Source organism: Ornithodoros turicata, chromosome 8 (assembly GCF_037126465.1).
Source record: "Ornithodoros turicata isolate Travis chromosome 8, ASM3712646v1, whole genome shotgun sequence".
Classification (NCBI taxonomy): domain Eukaryota; kingdom Metazoa; phylum Arthropoda; class Arachnida; order Ixodida; family Argasidae; genus Ornithodoros; species Ornithodoros turicata.
Window position 1 is genome coordinate 34,213,291 of NC_088208.1, and position 21,232 is coordinate 34,234,522.

A 21,232-nucleotide genomic window follows, 5' to 3' on the forward strand; every position below is an offset into this window, starting at 1 on the left:
TATTAAAAGTCAGCAAGTTAAACCCATTCTCATTTGGTTTCAGAGATCACCCTTCCTGCGAAATCCTGAGAACACTTTAGCCCACTTATAAACACTGAGCGTCCCAGACACCTTGTGTCGAAGGCGTCAGAGAAAGCATTTGGTAGTAGTATACTACTACCAAAGGCTTGTTAATACGTATGATGGTGGTGTTCGCAAACCTCCCAAAGGTGCAAAGGTGCCCAGTATGTCGTGCTAGCCACAGATACAAATCTGAAATGGAGGAACAGGAGGTCGTCAGGAGACTTCACAGTTGTTGAAATGCGTTTGTGAATTGTGTCAGACGACACGTTGTGGCACCACACGAAGCAAGATACGAGTCTCTTGTGTTCTGTTTACAGTGCAGGATCACTCAGTCGCAGCCGATTCCAAAATGCGTGGATTGATTTGTTCTCTTCATGACCCGCTTGCACGAGCGAGGTTCCTCAGTGTGTCCTTGGTAGCTCCGATTAGAGTGACTAAATAAATAGCTGATTTAGCGAGTCTAGCTTCGATAGTGCTTCGGGCACGCGCTGCAGTCTTGAATGCTGCTCGTGCGTAGAGCACTGCAAAAGCTACTGAGGACGGCTCTATGGAATTTCCTCAATGCAGTAACTGCCAAGCCCTACACGGATATGACAATTACAGAAACATGAGCCACGGTGCATAGCAAGGACATAAATTGATTTTTCAACACAGCACCCATGAGCATCTACGCACTTCACGCGCAGCGACGCTGTAGTTTAATGATGCACTCAATTCATCCCTCAGCAAATGCTCTGGTTCCTGAAAAAGAAGGAAGTTTTGCAAACTCTTCCCCCCCCCCCCCTCCGCCCCCCGAAAACAATGTTCAAGACCCCCATCATTCAAGTCCATCATTTAGAGTAGCAGTTTATGCCCGCTCGAGTTCAAGTTATATTTTTCGACGTGCTGCATGCTGGCATGAGTTACGATTGCCTTGGGTGCGGATGAAAGGATATTTGACAAGCCTACTATCATTTTCAATTTGTTCCTCTGTACTAAAGCCCTGTGAAAATATGAAGTTGGAAATCGTTCAAATGGTGAAAATAATCATTATTAACCAGGGCTGTGAACGGCGGCTCCTACGACCCACCTGCGAGGTGACATCATACACAGGAGGTGTTGCCGCGCGATTCGCGAACGGTCTTTTGCGAGCAAACTAAAAAATTAGCAAGCAAGCTTGCAAACTTCTCCATCTTCTCCTTCTCCCACTTCTCCTCCTTTTTATGGAGTCTCACCCTTTTGCCTCTTTCTCCTTTTCTTTTTATTTACCGAAATTATAAACCGAAACCGTGCAGCCACGTGGTCCCGCGGGGTGTGTGCTCCCGATCGTCGACAATTGGCTGAAAGAACTGGACGTTGATGACGTAATGCCCGCTTCGAAGGGCTGTATCCGGCGCTCACGCCCCGCTATTTTGCCTGGTAACTGCGCCTCCGGTGCACTGATACGGTTAAAAGTCTATGTGCGTATGATAATGAGGGATCACGAGAACCGTTTCCGGCAGAGTATCCGGAATTCTCGAAAATCACTTAATGCGGTGAACCGTCTCACCTTTCGGCTTCGGTAAACTGGACGGGTGTGAACGCTGATTGCTAAAATGAAAATTATCTGTACTGCACCGCAATAGTGCGCCGGTATGCAACTATGAAAGCTATTGTTTCTATAACGATTTTTCCTGGGACATTCTCTGAAACCAGTCAGGTATCGTACGGATCACGCATGACCTTTCCCGTTGTAATTGACTGAACCTTTGCGTTTCGACTGATTATTGGAATTGCTCTCGACATCATTTATTTTCTGTCCTTTCTTGATTTGACTGCACTGACATCCACTGTGCTAACTTCCTGCTGTCTGTACGCTGCCTTTTGCCAGTCTTCCATAAGTACCACGCTCGCATGTAATTTCTGGTAGGTGTATGCCTGCTCACTACAGACAACCAACGTCGACAGCGAATTAGCAGCGTCACAGGAGCCTGAAATGAAGTTAATTCTGTTGGTACTGTTTGCTACTTGTAACGCCAAAAAATATTGGGAACAATTGTTCGAACGCAGGCCAGAACTCTCCAAATACCAAAATGCCACCAGGGTGAGTGTGTATATCGTTACGAAGGCAACTCTCTCTCTCTCTTTTTTTTTTTCTTTTTTGGCATTCAAGAAAAGTTGTGATAGAACGCGTATGTATAATGGACAGTATCTTCCAGTCCATGGCGGTACCGTCGAAACGTTTTCTGATGTACCGTTCATATGCATCAGACAAGGCTTTTGGAGCAGCATTCCCTTGCGTCAACATTCAGCAAACAAACCAGAGGAAGGACGACACAGAAGCAAGTACGGTAATGAGCTACACTCAGAGAAAAATCTATACCTTTAGAGGTATAGATCGCCTGCTCAATAACTTAGCCCTTCTTAGGTATTATTTTATACCCTGCATACAGGTATAAAAAAATAGTCCTCAACAAAGGGCTATATGTCATACCTTTAGGGGTACAGCTCTATACCCCTGTTCGAGTCTGCACGAGTACCATCATGGTATTAAATCATAGGCATAGGCATTTTTAGAGGAGGGAACTAGAAATATCACCTTTGGAGGGAAGACAAGTTTTTGACATACACACACGTACTATAAACACACGCAAACGCATATGGTTGTCAAGTTGAAAGCAAAGCTCGTGCACATTACTCCCCATGTAAAAAAAAACACACGCAAAGATGGAGTTAAAAACTAGAGAACAATTTGAAGGAGCAAGATCGCTCTGCGCAGTCATCAAGTCACGATATATCACGATGACAGACATTGACAGAGCAACAAATACTGATGTACCGATGGCGACTTGACAATGTGTGGAGCAGTTTTCTTCTGGCACGCAACTCTAAGGGTGAGGACATCTAGATTCAACATTCCGGCAATGTAGATATCATACAGCCATAAACTAACCATGTGGATTCAGATAGTACTGTACTAATGTCTGTGTTTGTTAATCAAACATCCATTTAACTCTGCTGGTATCGTCACCAAAAACAAAATACTAATGATGTGATACAGCACGTTGCGGAAGTAAAGGTATAAAAAATCCGTAAAGGTATAAAGAAAAAGAAGGTATAGCAGCTTCATCTATACCGTGAAATGCATAGCCTCGTGATATATTCCTGGTACAGGATATAAACGCGTGTTGGTGAGGTATAAATGTGGTACCCGTTAGCATTCCTTTATACCTCTTTCATACCCTTGAGAAGCGTTGGAGGTATAAATAGGAGATTTGTTCCTCTTCTATACCATCCAAAGGTATATATCTGAAGCAGAAGGTATAAAAGGGGTATAAGAACACATTATTATACCTTATTTATACCTTTTTTTCTAACAGTGTACTACAACACAAGTTCTAGTGCATGGTGAGTGCGTACGAGATATGCAGCGTTAGCTGTATCCTGAGGTGGGTCAAGGAGCTTTGTTACTGATAGCGTCGGCTACATGGGGTCAGTCTTGTATTCCTATTTCACGGATGCTGGATGGCTGGTAACATCCTTTGCCGAGCGACTTGCTTGCCCATATAGTGCCATGTTGCTGCCTGGATTTGTGTTATTTAGTGTCTTCTCAAGGATGATGCATTCTTACCCCGCGGCACATGCAGCATGTAGTCACACAGCTGGGGGCAGACTGGACACACTTTACGTGTTAATCGACTCCCAATTATTATTATTATTAATAATGATGATGGTGGTGGTGGTAGCCGGACTAGCTACTCCAGTATTGCAGGTCAAGTGCTCTAATCATTACGACACACTACCACCCCTGTACTAAGTCTATCTCCACTCTCTAGCAACTATTCAAGATCAAGAATTGAAAGAAAATAGAAAAATCAGGTATAACGAGCAGAATGTTCAGCTGAGAGAAATTGCACCAGTGCTCGCAGCACAAGTCATGTGATGTTGCGTTGACCATGGCGTTTCTTTTTTCGTGGCTCGTTTTTATTTACGCATATATTTTTTTTTTTTTTTCACAACCATTAGAATTTTTAGCAGATGTACTGTAATGATCAATTCCTAACCAGTTGTTCATTTTTCTCTCGCAATCGGATATCAATCGTCGACCTAAACTTTCTACCAATTTTCGTCAATGTAGGGTGAACTACACTGTGCCTTCGAGAACGCTTTCATCCCCCAAGTATAAGGTTCCTAATGTGATTCAAGCCGGTAAGTACATGCATAAAACAATAAACCGTTTGCGACTGCAAAAACGGAACTGAACGAGCACCACGCAGGACAAGTGGGTGCGATGAGAACCTTGACACGCTTATCGTCCAACTGAACTGTTCCCAAAGTGCGCATAATAATAAGGATCAGTTCTCCATTGTTGTTTCCGTACTTCTAGCTCTATATTTTCGATTTCGCATGATCATCACTGGCCTTAGAACGTTGTGGTTATATCCGCACGTGACCGAATACGCGGTAACGATTTTGCATGTGAGTGTTCTGTCGACTGAGGGGTCATGGGCTGCACACAAGTTGGTAACACTTCAGTAACTTTTGATTTCCAAACATACAGTCCACTTCAGATCTTGATCCTTGTGTTGCTGTATACTGTAAAGTACGTGTGTACGTAAAAAAACGAAAACGTATGATGTAAAGACTGTTGACTTCCGACTGCTGTTGACTTCCAGGTGACAAAAAGAGAGCAGATTCTCCAATAATGTTTTCTGATTACGGGAAATGTGACGTCGTTAGAGCACCCCACACAAGAAATGGCAAGTATACACATTGAAATGTCATTTCTGGTTTGATATTTTCGACGGGAGTCCGTTTAGAGAGTATTTCGGATAATTATTGATGTGTTTGTATTCAAGTGTGGTACACTACACGAGAATTAAACAAGCATTGGCAGTTGGTTCCTTCACTATTGTTCAGTGAGGCCGGTAATGGGCGAAGTTGCTATTAATGAACTTAATTGACAACTATATCTGCAGTATAGTGATATTGAGTTGACTGAAGATCCGCGAGAGATACTTACATGATATCCTATATCTCTTCCAGAGTCGTCAAACCTAAGATACCTATTTAGGTGTTCATAAACTACCTTATGTGTCAATCTACTCTCATATAGTCACTACTACTTCTTTTTCGTGGTGAGATAGGTATGACACTCCTTCTGCGCTTAGCGTTATGTAGGAAAACGTTCCAATCTTCTCAGCTTCAGTTCACGTTACCACTTAAATATATATGTATGTAACTCCTTCGGGTGTTTATTTTGCTTTGTATATCTACAAGAACTTCTCAGGGCCTCATGGTGACTGTGTTTCTTCCTTTATCTTCAGAATACGACTGCGAACTTTGGGTGGCAGAACAGCACGTTAACAAATACCCTTCCTGCTGCGATTTCATTTATGATCTCCTGTGCGCTCCAGATAAGTACCCTATATACCAGAAGTTCTGCACACTGCCTCCACGCTGAACAGTTGAGCAGATATGGAGTCGTCCCACGAATTTCCAGGTGTACTATAGTTAGAGGCTTTTTCTTTTCTTTCTTTCTTTTTTCTGCGTTATTCATGTGTGTGGTGTGAGCCGCGGATGAATAAACGTTAGTGAACTTGTGCTACATGCTTGCTCAAACAAACAATATACACATTCGGCAACAGCATGTCACAAGCTTTGAGGCTCGACTATATTATTATGCAACAACGAATGTTAAAAGGTTGTTGTAGTCAGCGAGATGACTCGTTCAGCTAGAAGTTCGGCAAGCGTTCAGCAAGTCGTTGAATCATGCAAGGTTTTTATCCACACGACATGCTGTATCCCACAGTGAAGAATACTGATTGCGGTTTGGCCGTTGCTAATTTCTAACATGAGCTTTTCGCATAGGACAGTGTCTCGTGAAACACTGTCAAGGTGCTGTACACTGGTGCATGGTCTCTTGCAATGTAAATGAGAAAACCTGCCAATCTGTTAAAGGGCCCTTTGATGTTGACTGTCTCACTTTTCCCTCCCCTTCTCCCTTTTCTTACTTTAACTGTGCAACTGTGTGTCATGGTTCCCAGCGCCAGAGATTAAGGGGACACGAAAGGTGAAATCACGACACATCTGATTATCTCGCTTCGCCAATTGTTAACGGACTGGTTGTGGATGTACCCACATGTATTTTTGAAGACAATCAAGGCTGCATCAAGCTCGCACTAGGTGAGGGCGTCAGCGCAAGAACAAAACACATCGATGCGCGACATCATCACCTGCGCGACCCAATCCAGCGCAAAGTAGTTGAGCTCCAGTATTGTCAGTCTTCCGACATGGTGGCAGATGTTACGACTGAGCCACTGCCGCGTTTTTAGGCTCGAGGCGCTTAGAATTCACATGAACTTCGTGGACGGTTAATGGGGTGTTAGATGAAGCCGACAACATGGCACCCATTGTGTGCTCGGGTCTGCGTGCATATTTGCGCGCACCTGTATATTCTCAGTTTTCCATTAAACCTTTACGTCGGTACACGCACTCTGCTGCTGCTGACGCTCGACTCCAATAATACCCAACGTTGTGATTTGCCTACTCCTACTCACGGGAGCTCGTTTGTGCTGCAGACCTTCAAGGGGACTTGACCACGCCTTAAGAGAACACTGGAGGTAATCAAATTCAGCCTTATGCTTGAAAGAGGTAAGTAATACTACGTCAGACTGTATAAGAACCACTTCTTTCTAATCAAATTCTAAGCCAAAATCCAGTTATAATCCAACACAATCCAATTCAAATCCAACGCAAGCCAATTCTAAGCCATCTGATTGGCCGCCATTCGCTCCACCTACTTCACGTTGATTGGCCCTAAGCCTGCTGATCGCTCCTTTATACTAATTAGTTGGACTGGCTCCGGCCACTTCACGTTGATTGGCCCATGCTAAGCCTACTGATCGCTCACCCAGACTTTCTAAGCCCTCAGATTGGTCGCCCCCCCTACCGATTGGCCAGTTCTAAGCCCACTGATTGGCTGATTAACATAGCCTTCGTTAGCGCCCGCCAGATGGCGCGCTCGGCAGCGACACCGCTGCAGCTTTATCTCAGATGCCCAAACTTAACTCGTTAGTGCGCCACCAGATGGCGCAACTCAGGTGCATCAACTCCACGTTGTTCCACTTCGAGGCGCCGCACGAGCGAGAGAACTTTGTCGAGATGTGTTGCCACATATCGCGCTCCTGTTTCACCACAAACAAGTTGCAAGACATCCTACACGAAATCTTGGACAAGTACCTATCGGCTTACAGGGAGCAATCACTTCGCGATCTTCAGGAACTATGTCAGAACTATGTCAGAAATAAGAGTCCTGGAGACGATCATCAATCGCGCTAGGAGCTCTGGATGAAAATAAAGACGCATCACACCTCGCTACACAGTCTGCTCCAGTTATTCCACGATGCGCATGCAGTTCCAGCACCCCGCTCGAATTCCCATCTCCGGCGTGTCCATGTGTGGCAAGAGAGTGCTCATGCAGAATATAATGAGACACCCCAAGTTATTTAGCATTCCACCGCAGAAGATACTCTACGTACGAAAGTATGCAGCTGGATGGGAAAAGGATTCCGACGGCGTGGAGTTTATGGATACCCACAGATGGGGATGAAGACTATCCCACTCTCGTAGTTATTGACGATCAAATCACGGAAAAGGGGGTTCTATCGGAGGTAGAGTCGCTGTTTGTGCGTGGTAGCCACCATAAGAATGCGTCCATGATCCTGATCACACAAGCCTTGTTCTATCACAATGCCGCTTTTCGAACGATATCTCTGAACTCCAGTTATATCGTATTGTTTCTGAACACTCGGTCCGTACAATAGATCGAAACCTTCGGACGTCAATATTTGGGAAACAAGGGCTCTCCTATTGACGCGTATAACGAGGCGACGGAGAAGGTGCACGGTTATTTCGTTGTAGATCAAACACCTCCGTCCCGTAGCCTGCGAACGGGTATTTTACCGCACGAGCAACAGTTCCTGTTTACGCCCGCAAAATGATCGATCTTAGAAGACATCTCACGCTCCTCAAAGTATTGGCCACCAGCAACCGACACACCGTGCAGACCTACTTAAAGAGCTCAGCTGCGACGACCTTCAAATCCTTTCTGAAATCTGTCTGAACATTCTACGCGGAAAGATCCCACTTTCGACGGAACTTCATAAAAACTTGAAGAAACGCAAGAAAATCATCCGTTTCCTCGCTTACAAGTCCCCAGCAATTGATGATATATATTAGGGGAGAACGAGGTGGCCTCATTCCCATATTTCCACGGGTCCTCTCAGGGCTCTCGAGTCTCGTGGCGGGAGTCGCCGGGCGAGCGATATCCAAAGCCATCGGCCATGTCTCATAGCATAGAAATAGGTGAAGCTCTGCCGAGCAACACTCGAAATCGGGCTTGAACGCGGAGAGGATTCCCAGCAGTACAATGGGGAGGGCTTCAGGCCAAGGGGTTTTGGGGGATGCCCGTAATGCCGCCTTGAGCTGCCGATGTAGTCTTTCCACAAGGCCATTGGATGCAGGATGGTAAGCGGTTGTTCGGATGCGGCGAGTCCCAAGAGCATTGGTAAGGCTGGAGAAAAGCGCCGACTCAAACTGCGGGCCCTGGTCAGTGGTGACAATCGATGGAACTCCGAACCTGGAGACCCACTCACGGAGAAGGGCTGCTGCGACAGTTGGGGCTGTGGAATCGGAGAGAGGAACTGCTTCCGGCCAGCGGGTGTATCTGTCGATGATCGTGAGTATATATCTGAAACCTTGGGCTGGTGAAAGTGGGCCTACGAGGTCCACATGTATATGGTCGAAACGTTGATCGGGCGGAGGAGAAGAAGAAGGCGTCAGGCGAGTGTGGCGCTGAACTTTGTTTCGTTGACAGTGCAAACAGGTCTTCACCCATGGCTGATGTCGCTGTTCATACGCGGCCAGACGTAGCGCTCACAAATGGCCGCTCGCGGCGCCCGGACGCCGGTATGGCACAAAGCACGGAATGTGTCGAACACAGCGCGACGGAAGGCGCAAGGAAGAAAAGGGCGGGGACGTCCTTGGGAAGTGTCGCAGGCGACGAGCTTCGACGCACCTGGCAATGCAAGGTCTTGCGGATGACCAGGCCAGGCGATGAGTTGGCGCGGATCATGGCGAGTTCGGAGTCCATGGATTAGACCTCGGACAAGGTGTCCAAGGACAGCGTCGACGGGCAATGGACCATTTCCGACAATGCCCAGCCCTTGAGTCCGCCATTTTTGAGCGGAAAACATCGCCATGGACCCACCTGCGGGCGACTGTCATGTTCATTGCGGGGAGATAATCGGTTTCAAGGTTACGTGGACGTTTGAGTACAATGCGCTTTCACTCTTTCTGCATTCTTCTTCCATTCTCTTTGGCTACTTTCCCACGCAACGTACGTGCCAGTTCGTAAAGCGTCACCATTATTAGAGGGATAGACACGACGTTCGACATTCCGCCGCCAGGGGCGACGCGAATATGGAAAAGGTCCATTGGCAGAGTCAACGGTTGAGACGGACCTGCTGGGGGCGTCAGCGACTGGGTTGTTGGTACCAGTGATGTGACGGATGTCTGACGTGAATTCAGCAGTGTAGGCCAGATGTCAGGTTTCTCGTGGCGTGTAACTGGTGCTGGCAGATGACAAGGCGCACGTAAGGGGCTTGTGATCGGTGAATATGATGAAACCCAACTATTCGGACGACGTAAAAGTGGCCAAATACTGGAAGCCCTCTATCACTTGCTCAAGCGTGCTCACTATCATCCTCCTCGTCCTCTGGAACCCGTCCATTCGGCACCCAAACCAAAACCGGAACGCAATCAATTCGATTTTACCCTACCCTCGATCTACCCTCAATCTACCCTCAGGCGTTGATAAATCATGCACGAAATCTGTGCTAAAAGAATTGAAGAAAGTTTTCACCTGGCAGGCGGATAATGTGCTAGTATATAGAGGGAAGCGAATCAACCGCTCAAACACTGTGGCTCTCGTGAGCTACTTAGCACGTCGTAGCACGCTCATCAAGAGACCCAATTGGTACAAAAAAGTATCGAAAATGCACCTCTCTGAAAATGCACTGAATTGCTCGCTGGAGCAATTATGGGGCCCTATAGAAAGATCAAGGAGAAAGGGTTAAGTGGAGTGGATTGGTACGGACGTTATCACAAGCTCACGCTGAAAAAAGCTGAAACAGCTGAAAAAAGAAGATGCTTACACCCTTCACAAGCCCGTGAAGAAAAAATTTATGCGACGCTCTATCATTCCAACTAACGTGAGCGATTTATATCAGGCGGACATTCTGGATATGCGTAAATATCAGAAATTTAACAAGGGCTACATGTACATCTTAACGGTCATAGATACGCTATCAAGGTAATTTCATTCGTTTACGATAGAACGAAAGAGCAACTGAGTTTCAGCTTTCTTCCCGTTCAGTACTTTAAGTTAGTGCAGCGCGAAATTTCTTCAATCACCGTCTCTATACGCAACAACACAGGTCGCAAGCTACCGCTACAAAATCGTGGTAGATCGACGCTGACGCTGCACTTTCAGCATGTACACTAAAGCGTTACCGATCTACGGATTTGGTGTTCCAACGGTATACAGGTCACACCTGTACCAGAGGGGAGGCAATTTCCTTTCTCAGCTGGGGTGTTTCGCTATTCCACTCTTTAAACGTGTGTCGCCATACATAAAAAAGACGGCTGTTGCCTCAGCTAAATGCGTGGCCAAAAATCTGTCGGAAGGAAACTCTCTCCGAAGAGCGCTTGAAAGATCGGCGACAGATACAGGCCAAGAAATTCTCCGAGATCTCGGAGGCGCTCGACGAAGAAAGAGGAGAAAACCGGACGTCTTCAACAGCATCAATCACGCCAGTTGCGTGGCAACAATTTAGTTGCGAGATGGGCACAATTAATGTCGAACACCCCGACACTCCTCTGTTGGATAAGTCAGAAACACAATTATTTTCCGTGCCGAGAACGCAATGGCATATACTGAAGGGGGAATACAAGGTATTCTACCCGGTCACTGACATATCCTCCGTCATAGAATTCCAGCTCTCGAATTTGGGGCATCACTATCTGGATTTGAACTCCGCGTACATAGTTACGAAAGTCCGCATTGTACGTGACGATGGTCCCTACCGGAAATACATGCGGGTGTAGGATGACTACGACGAGGTCTACCCCGTCAAAGCGTTCGCCAGCTCACTTTTCAAGAACGTAGCCGTTTTCTTGAATCAGACCATGATTACGAACAATAATTTGTATAGTTATCGAAGCTACCTGGCACACGTACGCCCACGAATGCCCTGGTGATATCTTGGCCATCAGAGAGTGGCACGTGGTACCTATGTCGTCCGGCATTAACCTGGACAGGAACGCTACTGAATCGCTGCGCACGTGCCTTCACTCGCTGGACGTGAGGGACAGCTACAAAGATATGCAGTGCAAGTGGAAGTGTCAACTCACGGAGGATTAAATTTTTCTGAGCCGCTGTCCCGGAGACGTCTACATGATCCGTCACTTCCGCGGAACCACTCCCAGCATCAAAGGAATCAATCTCTCCAAGACTGCCATGCTTTTCCTCAAACATGTACTCAATAAATGTTGAAATGTATTTTTTCCTGTCTGTCTGAGATAAAGTCGCCGCGGGGTCGCTGCCGAGCGCGCAGTCTGGCGGGCGCTAGTGAAGGCTATGTTAGTCTGCCAATAAGTGGGCTTAGAACGGGCCAATCGGTAGGGGGGCGACCAATCAGAGGGCTTAGAAAGTCTGGGAGAGCGATCAGTAGGCTTAGAATGGATGAATCAGCGGAGCGAGTTAATTAGCATAAAGGGGCGGAGCTCAGCGATCAGCATGCACCAATCAGCCTGAAGTGGGCAGAGCCAAGTATTTAGCATAAAGGGGCGGAGCTATGGTCAACCAATCAACGATCAGTAGGCTTAGCATGGGCCAATCAACGTGAAGTGGCCAATGCCAATGGCGGCCAATCAGCTGGCTTAGAATTGGCTTGCGGTGGATTTGAATTTGATTGAGTTGGATTAGAACTGGATTGTGTAGGATTACAACTGGATTTTGGCTTAGAATTGGATTACAAAGAAGTGATTCTTATACAGTCTGACGTAATACTACTGACGTATTAAAAGCCAGCAAGTTAAACTCATTTTCATTTGTTTTCAGAGACCACCCTTCCTGCGAAATCCTGAGAACATTTTGGCCCACTTATAAACAGTAAGCGTCCCAGACACCTTGCGTCGAAGGTCTACTACCATACCGAAGGCTTGTTAATGTGATGGTGGTGTTCGCAAACCTCTTATTGTCTGAGGTTGCAAATGTGCCCAGCATATCCTGCTAGCCACCGATACGGATCTGAAATGGAGGAACAGGAGTTCGTCAGAGGACTTCAGTCAGTTGTTGAATTGTGTTCCTGAATTATGTCAGACGAAACGTTCTGACACCACACGAATAAAGATAACAAGTCTCTTGTGCTCTGTTTACAGTGCAGTCTTAGCAGATTCCAAAATACGTGGATTGATTTGTTCCCTTCTGGGCCCGTTTGCACGAGCGAGGTTCCTCAGTGTGCCCTGGGTAGCTTGGATTAGAGTCACTAAATAAATGGCTTATTTAGTGACTCTAGCTTGATAGTGCTCCAGGCGGGCGCTGCAGTCCTTCATGCTGCTCGTGCGTAGAGCACTGCAAAAGCTACTGAGGATGGCTCTGAGGAATTTCCTCAATGCAGTAACTTTCAAGCCCAACACGGATGTGACAATGCGACAATTATAGAAACAAGAGCCACGGTCCATTGCAAAAACGTACATTTATTTTTCAACACCCCCATGAGCATCTGCGCACTTGCCGTGCAACAATACACTGTAGTTTAACGATACACTCAATTCATCCCTCAGCAAATGCTCTGGTTCCTGAAAAAGAAAGAAGTTTTGCAACCTCTGTCCCCCTCCCCCCCTGAAAACAATATTCAAGATCCCCTCTTCAGTTCATCATTTAGAGTAACAGTTTATGTCCGCACGAGTTCAAGTTACGTTTTTCGACGTATTCCTACACTCTTAAAAATGAACTTCACCACATAGCACGCTCCTAGCCAACCATCATCGCAAATGATATCGTTATCTGCCCTGATTTGTTGAAAACGGGGGGCGAACGCCTTTTCTGTGACACTTATGCTGTTCATAATTGTCACAAAAAAGGCGTACGCCCCCCGTTTTCAACAAATCAGGGCTGACAACGATATCATTTGAGATGATGGTTGGCTAGGAGCGTGCTATGCGGTGAAGTTCATTTTTAAGAGTGTACATGCTGGCATGAATTACGATTGCCTTGGATGCCGATGAAGGGATTTTTCACAAGCCTACGATCATTTTCAATTTGTTCCTCTATATCTATACTAAAGCACTCACCCTATGAAATATTAAGTTGATAATCGTTCAAATAGCGATAATATTCATTATTAATCATGGCTGTGAACGGTGACTGCTACGACCCGCCTGCTTGGCGACATCATACACAGGGGATGTTGCCGATTCGCGAACGGTCCTTTGCGAGCAAATTACTTCGCCATGAAGTACGTTTTAATTTGACCTGGAGCTAACATCGTATCAAATCGTAGACACAGAATCCTACCAGAAATGTAATGTCCGCATGGTTACGGGAGCACGTCGTTTCCTCTGTGAGCTGCTTCTTCATCAGAAAATGTCTCTGTCGGTGGCCTTTTGAGAGCTGCTGCGTATGGAACGATTCCTAAACACTGTGTATACGCTGTATTCGTCGCATAATCTCTTCCTCCATCGCTGACAATTTGCGTTTCGCCATATTTCAACTGATTTCGATGGCAGATATACGACGTTGTTGTTGTCCAAGCCGAAACCGTGCAACCACGTGGCCCCGCGGGGTGTGTGCTCCGGGTCGTCAACAATTGGCTGAGAGGACTGGACGTTGATGACGTAATGTCCGCTTCGAATGGATGTATCCGGCTGTCACGCCCCCGGTGCACTGAATACTGTTAAAAGTCTATGTGCGTATGGTAATGAGGGATCGCGAGAACAGTTTCCGGCAGAGTACTCGGAATTCTCTAAAATAATTTCATTAGAATGTGCGATGAACCGTGTCGCCTTTCGGCTCTCAGAACTGCATACTATACGAGATCATTTTATTCCCGCTCCTTTCTGGCTTGGACTGCACAGACATCCATTGTGTTAATTTCCTGCTGTCTGTGTGCTGCCCTTTGCCAGTCTTCCGTAAGTAAACCGCTCGCATGTAATTTCTGATAGGTGTATGCCTGCTCATTACAGACAACCAACGTCGACAGCGTATTAGCAGCATCACAGGCATCTGAAATGAAGCTAATTCTGTTTGTACTGTTTGCTACTTGTAACGCCGTAGAATATTGGGAAAGATTTTTCGAACGCAGGCCAGAACTCTCCAAATACCAAAATGCCACCAGGGTGAGTGTGTCTGTCGTTACGAAGGAGGCAACTCTGTCTTTTTTTTTCTTTACCGACATTGAAGAAAAACTGTGAATGTGAGAAAACGCATATCTATAACGGACAGTGTTATATCTTGCAGTCCATGGCGGTAACGTCGAAACGTTTTCTGGTGTACCGTACATATGAATTAGACCAGGCTTTTGGAGCAGCATTCCCTTGCGTCAGCATTCAGCAAACAAACCAGACGGAGGACAACACAAACGCAAGTACGGTAATGAGGTTCTACAACACAACTTCTAAAAATTGGTGAGTGTGTACGAAAAATGCAACATTTCAAAATCACAAATGAAAAAAAAATCTTGTGTAAAGAGTCAAATGTTCAGCTGAGAGGAATTGCACCTGTGCTCACAGCACAAGTCATGTGATGTTGCGTTGACCACGGTGTTTCTTTTTCGTTGCTCGTTTTTATTTACGCGTAGTATTTTTTTTTTCACAACCATTAGAATTTTTAGCAATTGTACTGTAATGATCAGTTCCTAACCAACTGTCTGTTTTTCTCACACAATCGGATATCAATCCTCAACCTGAACTTTCTACCAATTTTCGTCGATGTAGGGTCAAGTACACTGTGCCTGCAAAAGCGCTTACATCCACCAACTATACCGTTCCGAATGTGATTCGAGCCGGTAAGTACATGCGTAAAACAATAAGCCCTTTGCGACCGCAAAAACGAAACTGAACGAGCACTACGCAAGAGAAGCGGCTGCGATGAGAACCTTGACACGCTTGTCGTTCAACAGAAGTGTTCCTAAAGTGCGCATAATAATAAGGATCAGTTCTCCATTGTTGTTTCCGTACTTCTAGCTCTATATTTTCAATTTCGCGTGATCATCACTTGCAGCACGTGACCGAATACGCGGTTACGATTTTACATGTGAGTGTTCTGTCGACTGAGTGGTCATGGGCTGTGTAGAAGTTGGTAACACTTCAGTAACCCTTGATCTCCAAACATACAGTCCACATCACACCTTGATCCTCATGTCGCTGTATGCTATAAAGTACGTGTGTACGTAAAAAACGTATGATGTGAAGACTGTTGACTTCTGACTGCTGTTGACTTCCATGTGACCAAAAGAGTATGAGTATATAGTATAGTACAGCTCTAGAAGCGACCAAATACGCAGTTACGATTTAACATGTGGGTGTTCTGTCTTGGGCTGTGCAAGTAGGTAACACTTCAGGAACTCTTGGTTTCCAAACATGCAGTCCGTGTCAGACGTTGATCCTTGTGTCGCTGTGCAGGACGTATGCTATAAAGATTGTTGACTTCCAGGTTTCGAGAACATCAAGACCGCAGATTCTCCAATAATGTTTTCTGATTACGAGACATGTGACGTTGTTAGAGCACCCCACACAGGAAATGGCAAGTATACGCATTGAAATGTCACATCTGGGTTTGGCGTTTTCGACGGGAGTCCGTTTAGGGAGTATTTCGGATAATTATCCATGTGTTTGTATTGAAGCGTGGTTCGGGTACTTCCTCTACACGAGAATTAAACAGGCATTGGCGGTTGGTTCTATACTATTGTCCAGTGAGGCCGGTAATGGGCAAAGTTGCTATTAACTTAATTGACAACTATATCTGCTGTATAGTGGCATTGAGTTGACTGGACATCCGCGAGAGATACTTACATGATATTCTATATCTCTACCAGAGTCGTCAAAGCTAAGATACCTATTTAGGTGTTGATAAACTACCTTACGTGTAAATCTACTCCCAAATAACTATTATTACTTCTTTTTCGTGGCAAAATAGCTATGACACTCCTTTTGCGCTTAGCGTCAGGTAGAAAAACGCTGCAATCTTCTCAGCTTCAGTTCAGGTTACCACTTAAACATATGTTTGTAACTTGTTCGGGTGTGTATTTTGCTTTGTATATCTGCAAAAACTTCTCAGGGTCTCATGATGATTGTGATTCTTTCTTTCCCTTCAGCTTCCGACTGCGAACTCTGGGTCGCACAAGAGAACGTTACGAATTACCCTTCCTGCTGCGATTTCATTTATAAGCTCCTGTGTGCACCACAGAAGTTCCAGATATACTACGAGAATTGCACAGAAGATTCCGTACCAACACTTTAGCAGATATACATTGATGACCAAGATTTCCATTTACTTGTTGGAGGCTTTTTCATTGTCCTACGTTATTCACTTCTGTGGTGTGAGCCGCGGATGAATAAACGTTGGTAAACATGTGCTACATGCTTGCTCAAACAAATAATAAATAGACATGCGGCAACAGCATGTCACGAGCTTCGAGGCCCGACTACTAGTATGCAACGACGAATCTTAAAATGTCGATGTAGTCAGCGAGATGCCGCATTCGATGACTCGCTAGGAGTTCGGAAAGCGTTCAGCGAGTTGTTGAATCGTGCAACGTTTTTATCCACACGACATGCTGTATCCCACAGTGAAGAATACTGATTGCGGTTTGGCCGTTGCTAATTTCTAACATGAGCATTTCGCATATGACAGTGTCTGATGAAACACTGTCAAGGTGCTGTACACCGGTGCATGGTCTCTTGCAATGTGAAGGAGAAAACCTGCCAATCTGTTAAAGGGCCCTTTAATGTTGAGTGTCTCACATTTGCCTCTCTTTCTCCGTTTTCTTACCGATGACGATGCTCATGGTAGAAGAAACAAATAGGCCGCGCATCTACCAGGGCACACTTGAATCTTATTGTCAACTACGAAGCACGCATAGCCCTCTGGGTACAGATATCGCTATGATGGACCCGTTGGCTGAAGTGAACAGTAGTTCGTCATGCGCATAGCGCCTTTTATGGCAAGAAGATTTTGCTAGGTGGTCTTAAAAGAAATCTCCTATTGCTACTGTTTTTGATTGCTTATTTTAAAGTAACATATCGTGAGAACATAAATAATCACTCGACTTTGCTGTCGAAAGAGAGCTTGGATGTTTCCCAAGTTAGCTACCGTTCTCTCCATGTGTCCACCTGTGTACGCTGCTCATCGCCACAGTTGCTTCGCGGCGCCAACACGATTTTCTTCCGTCAATTATCTGGGTCGTACTACAGCGCGTGTATAATGGAATCAACCGTATCTATCATGGTGTCACGCCCTTGAAGGCAAAATATTTGGTTCGTTTGCTGATTTTATCACATTCGTTAATAGCTTCCGCCCAGAAATACAATACGTTCAGCATCGATCAATGCGACGTAACATCTAAGAAAAATAGTGTCTTTAATGCACCAGTATCTTACACAGGTTGCTCTGGCCGTGAATGGGAGCGAGCATCATGTCATCCCCCATAATATTATTAGTATCGGTACCACCGCAACAGCACTCCAATTCTCTTGTTTCTCAGAGGCCACATTCATTAGGATCATAGTAAACGTACTTCTCAGGACCACAGGTCAAGTCGTAGACGTACTCGCAGCATGGATCTACGTGGTATGGGTCAATGGTGTAGAAGCGGCATCCAGTTCCTGGGAACATGAAAAAAAAGAAAAGAAGGAAATGATTGAGGGTGTTAGCAGATTCCTGAACTAACTTCGCCGTACTAATGACGCTGACTATCGTACTAATGACGCCGTGCATGACGCAGAACCTTATTCGTTGACTGGGTACCTCCAAAGCCACGCTATCAGTGGTATACTAACACTAGAGAGCTTTAGTATGCCGTTACATAGGGCAGAAAAACTTTACGCGTAACATCGCGGCACCATTATTTTAATGAACCGTTGATAACCTGACTTCCAAAGTACCGTATCTAATGCACCCAATCAGCGGATAAGATTATGAGTCATGCACTCTGCCATTGGTTCGTGTACGTAAGATAACTTCACGGTGGCGCGTCATCGTCGCAAGCAAACAAAAGAACTCGCGGCAGCGTGGAGCGGTATACGGCTGGAAGGCAGGGGTAGGAGCTGACAAAGCGCCAGCAAGCACAGAATGAACGATGCTTTCTGCTCAGGGTAAGCTGCACTAAAACTTTGCTTTTCTTTTCTAAAACTGTCTTCTGCGGTCTTGTTTTTACCACATTGCACCCGATTCGAAAGCTCGTAGCACTGCTGGTACAGCATTACTGTGAGCACGCCTTGGCGTTTCACACCTTGTTTTCCTGATTTTTTTTTTTTAATTACTACTTTGCAAAGGAATACGTAACGTCCTTAGGGATCGCGGCACTTTTTGATACTCGCACATACTTTATGTGTCGTGTGACTTACCATTGTTGTCGGGTGTCCTCACCAGGATACAGTTTGCGCAGTCGATGTAAATGGACGGGTCGACCACCGCTTTGCCTGGGAAGGGAGTGACATAACCATGGCAGCATTAACACACGATAAGATAAAGCGAACAGAGGCTCAGACAAAAATCACATTTTTTAAACTGGATGCTGCCGCTCTTCTTCAAGGCTATGAATGTTTTTAAAAGTTGTTTTTTTTTGGAGACCCTGCTAGCTGGCGGTTACTTAATTTGCCCCATAAACTTAACTGACAGTATTGGCACTCGTTTTTCTTCGTGGTGCGCATATACTGCAGCATAATCACTGCGCTCGCGAGCTGTCACGCGTCTGTGACGGCTTTTACTGGCTTTCATTTGTTTTTCGTATTCGCGGCTGTACAGTATGGCAGCACGGGCTTGAAATACCTTCGCGCTTTTAACACCACAAGGGTTTTTCGTGCTTACAAATCTCTTCAATTTAGAATTGAGCACGAGACACGTTATGTAAGATCCACATTTGTTGAAAGTTTCAAGCACGTGCGACTGGTAGAAACCGGTGGACTAAATCGTGAGGCATACCAGGACAGTCGTAGAAGAGGTTGAACGCATTGCGCACACTGTAGCCGGGAGTCGAAATGAGCCGAGCGGGAACAGCCTCCGATTTCCTGCAAGCGATATCAACAAAATATCTCAATATTCCGGTAGCGATTAAAACGCCGAACTGACTTACTTTTCTCCGTTATCCACAGATGTAGCCATGAATGTCAATGTGTAGTCTTCGTAGGGCGTAACTTGTGTGAGCTTAAAGCACTGTCCGTCGGCAAACCGCAGGTCGCTTCTGTGGTTGCGGTAGGTGTTATACCACTTGACGTACTGTCCATTTGCGAAACACTGCGGAGGAAAAGAGAATGTGAAAGAAATGATGGAGCTGTATAAACCGCATGGTTATCCTTATTTATTTTGGCACGATGAGACTCATAAAGGCATACCGACCTAGGAAATACGGGCATTTAGAATGTATCGTAGCTACTCGGTCAAAAGAGCCTTAGGGACTTGGAACCTTGTGCTCATGGTTGCCGTGTTGTTGAACATAGCAGCATAACTAGGTATGTGCGTTTATACCTTTCTGCTGGACTGCATAAGCAAGATATTCCTATCTGTTTGTGTCTGCAACAACCGTATATACCTTATCTATTGTTCAAACTTGCTAGTCAAAGCGCCTGTCTTGCTCATGCAAGTCCAGATGCTCCATCTCCTTATTATGCATGATCCAGGACAATGACTCGCACTTTCCTGAACGAAAGCCACACGATCATATCGATTATATGCGGGAAAGTCTTTCCTTATACTTTGGTTTTGCTGACTCCTATACTTTGAAACTAACTTTTCCAACACCGTCACGATTGTGACGCCGTCCATAGCCGGTGCCAGTGTATTCAATGCACGTGCATGTCATTCTGCAGCCGGACATCGAAAGCACGCGAGGATAACTTCCGCGAAGGTACATAAGGCGGAAAAGTAGGTGTGGGATACTTACCGCTTCAGGGTTCTGGTACCTGCTCAGCCTCGGAATGATCTCGGGTCTGGGGTTTGTTTGGGAGCCACATACGAAATTCGCGACCGCGAGGAGCAAAGCACCAAACAGCATCATAAGTCTTTGGGCAGAATACTGGATGTGTAACTGGTGCTTCCTATATACATATTCGCAAATACGTTGAACACATGTGTTCCGTTTCCGAGCTCAGCTGCATTATGGTCCTATCCGCTTGTTTTGATCTCCACATCGCGAACGTGTCCAACCGGCTTCCTGTTTCTGCATTGTTTTGCTTCTTTATAGAGTAAATTGTACCATGTGTCAGCTCACGTGCGCATTGAGGTTCAGGACCTCAGTGTGCGCCGTGTACCAGAAGTTCGTTGCACTGACGCACGGGTAACTCGCGTTCGCGTGTAAGGTTCATGCGACGCGTTTCTAGCACTGCAACGCGAAAAACAATATATCCTTACCAGAATACTTCGTCTTCATTTAATGCAGCTATTCTTGCTTACTTGACAGAGCAGGATGAGTAACTGGTTTCGCTTTTTCGTGTTTTCTTTTCCTTTAACTTTTTTTTTTCTCGCTTTCCATTGCAATTGCACTAATGTTGGGCTTGTTGTATTTGGCCGTCCTTCTTTGGCAATAGCCAGAAGTATTATAAATAAATAAATAACAAATATGGCAGTTGCAGGACTTACGCGGACATTAAGATACTTTACGATTACCAGACATTACGCCCTGCAGTAAACTGTGCCATTCAAAATCCTATGAAAATGTCATTGAATCTGTTGGATATCATGTACACAAATCTCATTCAATGACCACGAAAATTCTCATTCTCAAGAGATGATTTGGGACAAATATTACATTGAAAATTGTGCAATATCCAGTGAGTCTTTATGAGAGATCACAGTAAGTGTTAATGAGATGTAATGATAACTGGTGGCTTCAAACCCATTGCATGTCCCCATCTTTGCTCGTTGAACCAA

General features: G+C 45.5%; 3 protein-coding genes and 1 long non-coding RNA gene across 4 annotated transcripts in view; 3 read left to right on the forward strand and 1 right to left on the reverse strand.

Annotated features, from left to right (window-relative positions):
- Positions 1–867: 867 nt before the first annotated feature.
- Positions 868–5,515, forward strand: LOC135367582 (uncharacterized). The gene is made up of 5 exons (XM_064600872.1): positions 868–2,478; positions 3,402–3,429; positions 4,160–4,230; positions 4,698–4,781; positions 5,349–5,515. The coding sequence occupies exons 1-5, from the start codon at positions 2,223–2,225 to the stop codon at positions 5,483–5,485; spliced, it is 576 nt and encodes a 191-aa protein (XP_064456942.1). The 5' UTR covers positions 868–2,222; the 3' UTR covers positions 5,486–5,515.
- Positions 5,516–14,082: 8,567 nt separating this feature from the next.
- Positions 14,083–16,781, forward strand: LOC135366166 (male-specific histamine-binding salivary protein-like). The gene is made up of 6 exons (XM_064598825.1): positions 14,083–14,277; positions 14,332–14,484; positions 14,606–14,772; positions 15,082–15,152; positions 15,800–15,889; positions 16,461–16,781. The coding sequence occupies exons 1-6, from the start codon at positions 14,131–14,133 to the stop codon at positions 16,604–16,606; spliced, it is 774 nt and encodes a 257-aa protein (XP_064454895.1). The 5' UTR covers positions 14,083–14,130; the 3' UTR covers positions 16,607–16,781.
- A 925-nt stretch (positions 16,782–17,706) lies between these two features.
- On the reverse strand, positions 17,707–19,368 carry LOC135367072 (uncharacterized). The gene is made up of 3 exons (XR_010414348.1): positions 19,289–19,368; positions 18,712–18,786; positions 17,707–17,970 (listed from the first exon to the last, which is right to left on the reverse strand). It is a non-coding gene; the product is annotated as an uncharacterized LOC135367072 (long non-coding RNA).
- Positions 18,374–21,232, forward strand: part of LOC135367067 (solute carrier organic anion transporter family member 4A1-like) — a 40,837-nt gene continuing 37,978 nt past the window's right edge. Inside the window, exon 1 of the mRNA XM_064600163.1 lies at positions 18,374–18,459. Within this exon, the coding sequence (XP_064456233.1) occupies positions 18,437–18,459 (23 nt within the window). The 5' untranslated portion in view covers positions 18,374–18,436. The remainder of the gene's footprint in view (positions 18,460–21,232) is intronic.

Coding starts and splice junctions, on each gene's coding strand:
- LOC135367582 (XM_064600872.1), top strand. CDS start 2,223: ATGGACAGTATCTTCCAGTCCATGGCGGTACCGTCGAAACGTTTTCTG. Junction 2,479..3,401: donor TATACCCTGCATACAGGTAT/AAAAAAATAGTC, acceptor TTTTTCTAACAG/TGTACTACAACACAAGTTCT. Junction 3,430..4,159: donor AACACAAGTTCTAGTGCATG/GTGAGTGCGTAC, acceptor TCGTCAATGTAG/GGTGAACTACACTGTGCCTT.
- LOC135366166 (XM_064598825.1), top strand. CDS start 14,131: ATGTGCGATGAACCGTGTCGCCTTTCGGCTCTCAGAACTGCATACTAT. Junction 14,773..15,081: donor AACACAACTTCTAAAAATTG/GTGAGTGTGTAC, acceptor TCGTCGATGTAG/GGTCAAGTACACTGTGCCTG. Junction 15,153..15,799: donor TCCGAATGTGATTCGAGCCG/GTAAGTACATGC, acceptor GTTGACTTCCAG/GTTTCGAGAACATCAAGACC.